Consider the following 11,093-nt stretch of genomic DNA (forward strand, 5'->3'; position numbering starts at 1 on the left):
ACAGCGTCCAATAGGAGCCCACCAGGCAGCCCCGGCACTGCGCGCAAGTACTCGCAACAGTCGAGATTTTTCTGACCGTCGTTGTAATTTTTCCAGAAAAAAAAAAAAAAAACTTCGGCCATTTGGTTCTGGTTGATGTGGATGCCTTACGTCTTTTGGGGTTTTTTTGGTGACCGGGAATCTTCGGCACAGTTCGCCGTGACTGATAGCATCCTCGCGTATAACGGCTGTCGAAAGTTGCGCGCCGTTCCACTATTTCTGCCAGCGACGAACAATGGAGTCGTTATTTTTGTAGCTCGAGTCGGTCAGCCATAGCGCGTGCGAGAACGATGAACACATAATGAATACATAGTCGTGTCCGATACGCGAATTCCCAGCTTACTTGACGCCATTGAAGGTGCGTCTGGCTCTCTCTCCCATTGTGGGTTAATATACAGTTATAGTTTAGCGTTGGCGTGATAGCGTAGGTTAAGGGAACGCCGCTACCGTGCAGCAAACGTTCATTGTAGGCAGCGTCTTAAAGTTTAGCGAAATAGCGCTTACGTGGTTTACGTGCCCCTATGTGGGATGGTGGCGCCACCTATTAGATGGTTAATAAGTTGCCTATGCCACCGCGTGAAGCATTGTTAGACGTTTATTTTTGTGATAATAAAACCCGTGATAATAAACCCGGGATAATAATACCCGTGCCACACGGGCAGAAAAAATGGCATTTACCCCCGAATGCCTTCTTATTTATTGCCATTCGCGCGGTGCCACACGGGCGAACAAAATGGCATTCGTCCGAATGCCATTCGAATGCCATTCGCCACCAACTGCCTTCGCCAGAACTCAGTTGACTGAGAAATGCCTACTCTCGACGACACAGCTCGCGAAGTGCGATTTACCTGAAAGTATATAAAACAAATCATATTGAGCTAAAAATGAAATTTCCCGTCTTTTATTTGCACTAAAGTCTTAAAAAGATGCTTTGAACGTTATACGAAGAAAATAAAGTATCAATAATGAAACTCTTGTCAATTTTAGTGTCTATTTACGCTGTGGATCTGACTAGTGTTGGCTTAGGTTGCTACGGTCGGCTGCAACGTTGTAAAACAAAGCAAGAAACTAAAACTTAGGACAGCGTAATACGCTTATTTCTACATTTGATGATTATCTGATGTGTATGAAGCTTGTAAATGCTTCTTAATTTTTTTATTGCTATTCACTCAATGCTCACTTCGAAGGTGCTGTGATCGACATCATCAAGTCAAATGTCATTCGCTTTGGACGTGTAGCAGCGCCGGCGAAACGAATGTCATTCGGGATCTGAAGGCCTTCGCCACCAAATGTCATTTTCTATGCCCGTGTGGCACGGGTATAAATAATTATGAACCACGTACAAAACGCGAAAACATCTACGTTGCCAATTTGTTTACATTGATCTTGTAGTTAGGCCTAGGCGCGTTCGAAATGGGAAGCTATCTCAAAAAACTATGCCAACTTATCCGTAATACTCAGTCATCGAAGCTAACTGAAGGCAAGCGAAGCCACTTGGAACAGTCGTTTGCTGCGAACAAGGTGAATCTTTCACCAACTACGCCAAAATCACTTCGAAGCGGGCGTCCGAGAGCGCCGCCATGTTTACGTACACTACGTGCACCTACGCTACCTTAAATCTGAAAAATACCGCGCGTACGGTAGGCGGTGCGCGTAACGTACATATCTGTGCATGTGCACTTCGATTCCGGTATCACGGTAAGCCCGGTATACTATAACTCTCTAATGATTGGGTCCGCACAAATGGTGCACAGATAGTACACATTTGAACCAACGCATTAGTCAGCTGTGTCGGTGCATCTTTTTGTGTGTTTCGTCTTTTTTTGTGTGTGTGCTGCTTAATCTCTCCATTAGGGCCAGTCAAGTTGTACGCACTTACGCCGTGATTCTGTAGGGTACTAGTCAGAGATTACTAGCACATCAAGGCTTGAGGGCGATAATAAGAATGATAATTCGTAAACAGATTTAAAATGCTGGCCAGCTGTCACTCTGCAGGCTGTTGAAACGTCGGCCTTTGAGTCGCTCATAGATAATTTGTATTGGCGCAATATAGTTGTAACTGACGCTGAAACACAAACACGCAAAGAATTTTATTGAAGTTTGTAGGTGAAGCAAATACGCAACGTGCTCAAGGGCTACATGAGTGTTCCGATTCGATTAGACGCACGAAAAATACGTTCGCATACTGTGCCTAAGTATGCTGGTATTTCTGTGGGGGAAAAAAAGTACTAGAGCTAGGAGACCCCAATCATTGACTAATGAGCCTAGTGGTGGCACGTCAGCGCTTTAGTGTGCGGCCCATGTGTATTCATTGGGTTAATGTAGTTTCATGCGCTGCCGAAGCGAGTCTTGGAGGCTACGTGAAAAGGAGCGCATGGATGAGATCTGCTCGCAATCTTTCAATGAGCTTCCTCTGTTAATTTGTATTGATTATACTGCATCCTGCCAGATATAGTTGGCTCGTAAGCTTATGCTCCGAAATCTTAATGTATCCTTCATATTGTGACTGGAACCACGGCTTTATATTTCTTGTAAACATCACGAATATTTTCTTTTTAAAAGCGGACACTATAGCGAAGTCAAAGAGGGAGCGCGACCCAACCCCCGGATATTGTCGATTTTGCATGCGCATACGTTCACGCACTCATAAAAAAAATACCTGCACGAGTCGTTGGCGTAGACAGGGGGTGGCAAATCGGGCCCACGCCCCTCCCGAATTAAAAAAAAAATTGTCATTGGCATACGGAGCACAAGAAGACAATCGACATCGCCTGCCAACCTTGCATCCGCTTTAAATGAAGGGGGTGCCCCCCTCCCCCGTAAATTTTCTGCTAACGCCCTTGGCACGAGTATACATAAAAAGCGGGTGAACCTTGGCCGAAAAAGATTTTCAGCTACGCCCCTGAAAACCAGAAGCAAGTGCTCAACCGGATATGCTTGGAAAAAAACAACAACATCACTCTGTGTTCATATGCCATTCAAATTAAGCTAGCCACATACATACCTGGCGCGTGTGCTTTAAACGTTCAATGCCAAATATGTCACGAAGAAACGCTAAATTGATAAGCCATCATTTTTAGCTTTTCTCACACATAGTTTTCATTATGACATATTTTAAGCTGCGATGTTCGCGTAACATTACAGGAACCCTGCAACACCTCTTCAGCATCTTTGAGAACAAGTCGGGCTAACATTACGGCGTAGCAAGCGGCCTGGAAGTTACCATCGGTTCTCAATATCACCGAGAAATCGCTCCGCTTTTTATCGACAAATGATGCATTAAACACATATGACCGCGCCATAAACCTAAAGACCCCGGTCAGTGGTGTATACAGGGGGTGGCATACCGAGCCCATGTCCCCATCCCCGAACTCGTTTTTTTCTCCAAGTGGGAGTTGCCTGCTGCGTGCTAGAGCGCGTCCCCCCAGGACCTCAATAAATGTATTTCTCAATCAATAAATCAACATTAACCAAGACATACAAAGTGAAAAATGGCCATTTCGAAAAGGTGCCCCCCTCCCCCCAAAAAACTCTGCCTACGCCTCTGTCCCCAGCCATTGGACGATCTGAGCAACGTGAACCGCACAGTAACCGTGGCCGCCGAGGGATGTCGCCACGTGCCTACGCGCGCGCTCACGATCACACCGAAAGAAGCCGCGCATTGAAAGAAACAAAAAAAAGATAGCACTCAAGGTGAGACCACTTAATTCTTGGCCGCTCCCCCACTTTCAGTGGGAGGCTCAAGAAAAGGCGAACAAGAACGTGATGACGCGTTCTGCCAAACGAACGCATCTTCTTGCTCCATTTGAAGCAGACGTTCCGTGAGTGCCCACAGGGAAAGGTACAGAGCCTTCTGAACTATGCCAAGCACACCACACGAATCAAGTCATGCGCGTCGCCATCAGTAAAACAGAACCAAAAACATAATCGGAAACTTAATTGGCATCGACGCCCCCATTCAAAGAAGGGGTAGACAACGAATCCCACGTTAATGGAGGCAGGACTTTATCATAAAACCACCGCCACGCAATATACATCCACAGTTCAACAAACATCGGCGCCGGGGCTCATGTCAATTACTCAGACACTGAGAGTGCCTTCTTTGCCAATGCAGCTGGACCAGTGAACGGGAAATACAGGGCAGCCCCCCGCCGCACTAGCATCAAGGAAAGCAGATCGACTGCACACCAGCACAGGACACAGACAAAACTAGCATGGAAGAAGCAGGAATTGCCCTCGCCCTACGAAACCCTGAGTCCACCTTCATTCTCAAAGATTCACAAGCAGCCTACCGAAATGTCTGTAAAGGCTACATTGGCCCCTTTGCGCACCGAATCCTTACACTGATATCGGCCCCGCGTTCGGAGGGAGACTAGGAAAAGCTGATATGGATACCCGGCCACTGAGGAGTTAGAGGCAATGAAGTCTTTCATGCATCGGCCCGATTCCGAACTTCCGACCTTGGTATATCGCATCAACCCGCTCTGCGTATCGATCCGCTTCTCCCGTATACAGAAATTCTACAACACCAAAGACTTCAACGAGATAAACTTACCACTCTCACGTAGCGTGGTTGCGTCGTCTACAGACCCTGTCCCGTGCCCTGTCCTGCCCCAATCCGTACATACTGTCAAAGAAAGATCCCCCCCCCCCCCCCACAAACACACACACGGTGCAGGTTCTGCGCCAATTAAACAGCTACCCTGTACCACATGGTATGGGAGTGTCAACACAATCCCCATTTGCTGCAACCCAGGACACAACACGACATGGAAGGGTGGGAGGCAGCCTTGTCCAGCTCGTATCCGAAGACCCAAAAGACCCTCGTGAAACGTGCAAGGACAGCGGCCCCACTTACGGCTGATCTATACTCGCGCAGAAAATCTAATAAACGTTTTAGTATCTCTCTCTCTTCTTTCCCTTTTGTCATCTCCACCCTGCACAGCTTTGAACGTGCTCACTCGTACGAGAAGAGAGAGAAAACGCCCAAAGCGCTGTAAAAGTCCTCGTAACAGCTCTTGTACTTTGCGGATTCTAAGAATGTTTTGCGCGGAGCTCTTTCAGTGAAGGCATTTTACGAGTGCTTGAAAAAATATTTAGGGTCCCTTTAACTACCACATACAACTGCTTCTTTCTTTCTTTCTTTCTTTCTTTCTTTCTTTCTTTCTTTCTTTCTTTCTTTCTTTCTTTCTTTCTTTCTTTCTTTCTTTCTTTCTTTCTTTCTTTCTTTCTTTCTTTCCTTCCTTCCTTCTTTCTTTCTTTCTTTTTCAGGGTATCTCCGAAGCGAGTAATCCACCCCGGCCGCCATCTCCAAACACATCGGAGCCATTAAGCCCCATTAATTTGCTCTCATCCCCGCCGCTGCAGCAAACGCCATGTACGTACATATCCTTTATAGTTCCAACCATTATCAACGTCCCGTACAGTTACGCTTGCTCTTGCACCCAGCGATGCCCGCTCTGGGTACACCTGAATGATCTCGATATGAGGCAATTTAATTGCTGTAGCAAAACTTCCGTGATGAGAACGATGATGATAATGATGATGCCCTAAATATTGCTCATACCCACTCAGGGGATCGGCCAAGAACTGGTCGTCACAGACTCTCCTTCTCTTTCGTTCTTTTACAACCGGTTTGCACCTTCTATCACTGGGCAGGAAACACGAGACTGCATCTGGTGGTTAACCTTCCTGTCTTTCCTTTCTCTCTCTCTCTCTCTCTCGCTAAGGCCATCTCAATACAAAATCGCCAATACGCCTAACGCGCGAAGCCCCGTGTTCTCAGGGTCAGACCATATCGCCAAGATTCAGTGAAGGGCATCATACCTGTTTACTCATTACGGGACTCACCTGTATTTTAGTGGTTGGCCCGTATACTGCAGACTCAGCACATTGGGTTTCCCATTGTCAAAGTACAACAAGCACCCGTATTTTAACTGTTGGCCCGTACAGTGTAGGGGGATGAAAAAAAAAAGGGATCTTTTATTTCCAAACTAAAGGCACACCTGTACTTCAATGGTTGGTCCGTACAGGGCGAATGTAGAATACATTCAGTTTTAAAACTTCAGGCAGCCCCCTATTCTATACTTTGGTACTATGAATACGACGGCGCTTGTATTCTGTTTGACGGTTATCATTTTACGATCTGTCTGTTCTACAGAAAGACTACTTTGCAGCTAATCGGGCTAGTTGGAACATGACTCATGTCCCTTTTTTGCGTTGAGTGTCATTAGTGTTTTAAGTACGTGGGTTTCGTGGGGTCATAAGTTATCAGCACATTTTCGCGTAAAGGAGGGCAATTTTTTACAGTATATTACGCACCAACTGCAGTGTTCGTTTACTAGTGTTACTACTTAAACTTAAAAAAACGGCAAGGCTACAGCCCAATACAGTGACACTGAAACTCATCGTTAAAAAAAAACGCACCGAGCCCCATATGCGTCCTCCTCAGTCGACTCACCTTTTTTTTTTTACGTCGACGTATTGGATCTTGCGAGCCCTCCTCCAAAAGCTCTCTGCAACTAATGGTGTTTAGCAATGCCTCCGTGATCGGTGGCACTGTAAGATTTCTCTGCACGTCTTGTTTTGCACTGCCTCCTGGATCGGGCCGCTTTATGCGACGTCACAGTGGCATCACGTTGACGTCAGGAAGTTTGGTGATGTGTGACATAATTATTGCATAATACGGTGACGTAATAACGCAACGACGATTATTTTTATTACTCGTGTTGTCGGCGCCGACGCCTGTCAATTCTCACGTTTGACGTGGGCTTGCATGTGAAGTCATTTTCGCTTCTTCATAACGAGCTGGTTCACCAACATGGTGGCCTTGATGACGTAAAGGCAGTATAATCATATCACGCTTAACCTGGTTCAATGCGATAAGGAATGTGGCAGAATTTCATAATCCCTTCCTCCCATATTCCCAAACTGCGAACTAGCGCCGTTCTTTTCTTCGAACAAAAATTTCCATTCATTCATTCATTGGTCTCAGTGCGCCAATAAAAAAAAAAGTGATACTGATAACATGAACACGTGGTGTTTATATCTTGCGAGTTTCATGCGGTGAACCAACATGGCGGCTTCAGTGACGTCAGTACAAGGCATCTAATGTGTGACGTCACTGGTGTCGTTGCAGGCCTGTGTCGAGGGGCACCGCCAACGACGTCAAGCGCTCGCCGCCACGCCTCGGTGAACTGTCGGAGTTCCCTCCGTTGGGCGGCTCCGCGGTGACCAGGTTGTCGGTGCCGATGTACGACGAAGAAGGCATCATCGAGTTCGTACGTGAGATGTACGGCTTCGTCCGTCTAAAGAGGTATCCGAGCGAGAGCGCCTGCTTCCTCAAGGACGACGAGGCCAGGTAATGACCTATGGGGATCAGGGCGTGTTGTTGAAATAGTTGGTACATCGTAATAACTAAGATAGTGCCAGTGAAAAAAAAGAAATAATTAACGATAAGACACATGCGTACGCGTAAGTCCAGACACTGCTACTTGTCTCCAATGAGCTTCGCGTGGGCAGTGCCTCGCGTGGGCAGTGCCTCGCGTGGGCAGTGCCTCGCGTGGGCAGTGCCACGCGCCGCTCCTGCATTTTGGGGGACGATTAGTCGAAGAGGTTCAGCGTTAGTTATCTGACTTCAGAGATACCTTGTACTTCTTTTCAGTGGTGAAGAATATTAATCCACCATTTTTAAAAGGAAACGCTCGAAGTAAAATTAAGACGGTGGAGGGGTCCTGCCTCTCTTGTTTTTAGTAGGTACTATCATCACATGAACACGGTCACATCATAAATACTGCTAATTTGTGCTCCCAGTGGTCGCGCTAATTTGTTCCAATCGGTGATATGAGGTGAAGGAAAGGCACTGAAGAGAGGGGTTGTGGTTGCCGGCGCATGCTTTGGGGAGAGGGCAATCTCCCCTCCTCCTTATTTTTGCATCCGCCATTCCGAGATCGTGGCTGCTGGCGATGAGGGTGACGGTGCGCGCACTCGTGATATGATGAGCGAATCCGGTAAAAAGTGGTTCAGTCTGGTTACCGAGGGCGCAGGCCAGCTCCGGCCGCCTCGCGCGGCACGGTAAGGACAATATTTTGAAGCCATGCCAGCCAGCGCTCCACTGGTGCCACCAAGAACCACAAACTGACGGAGAGAGAGAGAGTAGTAGTAGTACATTAAAGAGAAAGAAAGTTTGCTAGGTGTATCGTCGTAGTAGTAGTGTGATTCTTGAAGGAAAGGAAAAAGGCATAGAGTATCCTACAATACTTACTAGAGGGAACTCTGGCGCTAGTGTCTATGGGAGCTGCAACGCACGACGCTTCAGCGAGCATGGGAATGATGGGTATAGTACACACATTTGTCTAATCTTCGTACTTCCGCCTGCTTTTGGCTCCGTATGTGTTCGTGTGGCTTGGAGCTGTTTTCTTAGAAAACAAGTATTAGCAAATGTTCAGCGGTTGCACTTCACCATTTTATTTTTTTAGACTTACTTTCCAAATCGGCTCACGAAGTTCAGAAGGGTTTAATCTTTCTTTCAAAACAAAACCTAAACACAGCAATAAACGAAGCCGCAAGTACGATTCGCCGCCCTCAAGTACGAAGACTAGGCAAATGTGTGTACTACTACAGAGGCTAGAACGCTCTAGTACTACCCATGGTCGCTAAACGATCGCAGCGCCAGAGTGCATGCCCTCTAGTTAATTTTGAGAAACTCTATGGAAAAAGGCACTAATTTCTGTCTGCCCGTTGGCGACAGAGGCTAAGTGCCTTGTAGGGGTGTGGTCGAGAGGGAAATAAAAAGAATGATAGGAAATAGATGAAGAGATAGAGAAGGCAAGCGGCGGAAAATTGAAGGAGATAGGAAAGTGGGGATCCGGTCGAAGCAGCCCAAGGGCGGGGCACCACAATGCGAGAGCTTCACGGCGCCAGGAGACCGCGGAGGGCGAACCAGTCGGCGGGAGCTACGCTGTCGTCGGAGATCGCGAGGGCACGTCCGTCCAGCTTGAAATCGTCTGAATGAATCTACCGTCGTCACGTGCACCGTGGTCACGTGTCACAAACGCACTCGCCCTCTTCGCCACCCAGCAGACGTGCTCCGAGTGTCGCGTTTCAATCGTCGAGGACTGTGCGTGTAACCATAAAGCGGTAACCATGTTTGCCGTGGGCACTCGCATTTCGCAGGTACCTGGGTCGGCGCATCAAATACGCCACGGACGTGTTCAAGGTGGGTGACGTGGTGCGCTTCGATGCCATCCCCAACGAACGCGGAAAGGGTGTGGCCAAGTGGCGCATCACCACCTTCCACTACGTTCATAGCGTTCCAGGATGGGCGCCGCCGAAGCCGTGCAGGTATGCGTACGCAGACATTCTCTGGAACTCGAGTACTGGCTTTGTGCACTCGACAGAGTTCGTCCCCAAAGCTACAGGAGGCGATTATGTGGCTACAAGAGGCGAATATGTGCAGAAGATGACTTTTTACAATCATGTTCAGATGCTGTTGTGTGCAGGAGATATTGTGTACAGGAAGTTACCTGTACAACCAGGTACAATAGGTTATTGTGTACTGCAGATTACCTTTACGATCAGGTACGCAAAGTACGTTATCATGTAGAAGAGGTTAGATATAGAATCAGATGCAGGATGTTATGTACAGGAGGCTATGTATGTGAGGTTCCAATTCAGCCTCAGACTATGGGACATATTCCTGATTACTGATCTGTAAGCTGATTTGATGCAATAAATTTGATTCTGATCCTGATAAGTGCTCCACAATACGGCTCCCCCTACACCCCTCCGCCCCTTTATTTTTCTGGCAGGGACTGGTACAGCGACGGCAGCGACAAAGTGCGCGCACTAGCGGGATGCGACGGCGTCGTAGATCGCGTCAAGTCCGAGTACGGCTTCATTCGGCTGGGGCCGCACTCGACGCCCGCTGCGTTCTTCCGGGTGGGCGTCCTTGAGCAGTCCATAGAAAAGAGCATCAAGGACGTCAACGAGGTGCTCGCTGTCGGCGACCTGGTCCGCTTCGACGCCGAGCTCAACCTGAAAGAAAACACGTCGGCCAAGTGGTGGATCACGTACATTCGCCCGGTCTCGCCGACGCCTGGTTCACTTTCGCGCGAGGACGTCGGCAAACCGTCCGGCGGGGAACGTCCTCGAGACTCGGGCAGGGGGCCTCGCGATGTTGGCGCCCGCGACAGCGATACCGACGACGGCGACGACGACTCCGACGTCTACCAGAACGCATCGCTGTCGGTGAAACGTGGCGAGAAGAAGGCGCTTCCTTGGAGCTATGCTCGATGTGCAGCTCGTGCCGTGGCTGACGAAGGCGTCCCTGCGGCAGGCACGTCCGCACCGAAGGTGAGACCTACGTCAGTGACGATGACGACGTCCACCGTGTCCAAGATGACGTCGTTCCTGGCTCGTCCCTCCATTCTAGTGTACCGCAGTGTCAGAGGAATTGTGAAGCGAGTAGACGGCGATGCTGTTGTAGAGTGCGAAGTCAGGGAGACCGGGAGTCCGAGGCGGATCAGGTTGGGAGAAGTCTGCCCCTTATACCGAAACGGGGTCCGAGTGCTAGGCAGCGACGGCGTCAAGTCACTCGGAGAAGGGGACCAGCTGACGCTAGACTATGCCGTGGCCACTGACGTCACTTCCGTGAAGGACGCGGACGTCCACTGCTACCTGGCCTGGCAGGGAGAGCGGCCGTGCGACGTGCCTCACTTGAGCGTGGCGCTGCTGAGCCGAGCGCTGAAGGTAGGCTGTGAGGAGAGCGGCGAGAATACTGCCAAGACTGACGCCCCCAGAAACCACAGGAAGTGAGTAACAGCCCCGGCATGCGCACCTGTGTGTGTAAAGCAGCCATAACACCCAATTTTTTTATCTTGATCTGAGTTACGTGATTTAATCCTTGTGCGTTCACAAATAAGCCGGATGAATTTCAGCACGTTTCGTCGAGCACTTAGTTCATTACTGAATATTTTTATAAGCCCGCGAGTGGCGTGCGAGTCGGGCAACACTGGCGCACTCGCGAGCTGTGACGTAACAAAGAGCCTGCAGCT

General features: G+C 48.8%; 1 protein-coding gene across 1 annotated transcript; it reads left to right on the plus strand.

Annotated features, from left to right (window-relative positions):
• Positions 1-7,114: 7,114 nt before the first annotated feature.
• On the plus strand, positions 7,115-10,885 carry LOC142772192 (uncharacterized). The gene is made up of 4 exons (XM_075874362.1): positions 7,115-7,131; positions 7,178-7,399; positions 9,214-9,381; positions 9,849-10,885. The coding sequence occupies exons 1-4, from the start codon at positions 7,115-7,117 to the stop codon at positions 10,852-10,854; spliced, it is 1,413 nt and encodes a 470-aa protein (XP_075730477.1). The 3' UTR covers positions 10,855-10,885.
• Positions 10,886-11,093: the final 208 nt, after the last annotated feature.

The sequence above is a fragment of the Rhipicephalus microplus genome, chromosome 9 (genome assembly GCF_043290135.1).
Source record: "Rhipicephalus microplus isolate Deutch F79 chromosome 9, USDA_Rmic, whole genome shotgun sequence".
In the NCBI taxonomy this organism is placed as follows: Eukaryota; Metazoa; Arthropoda; class Arachnida; order Ixodida; family Ixodidae; genus Rhipicephalus; species Rhipicephalus microplus.

Bases quoted from the DNA above. Each gene is read 5' to 3' on its own strand.
- LOC142772192 (XM_075874362.1), top strand. The intron at 7,400-9,213 runs GTAATGACCTAT...CGCATTTCGCAG, and splicing joins CTCAAGGACGACGAGGCCAG to GTACCTGGGTCGGCGCATCA. The intron at 9,382-9,848 runs GTATGCGTACGC...TTTTTCTGGCAG, and splicing joins GCGCCGCCGAAGCCGTGCAG to GGACTGGTACAGCGACGGCA.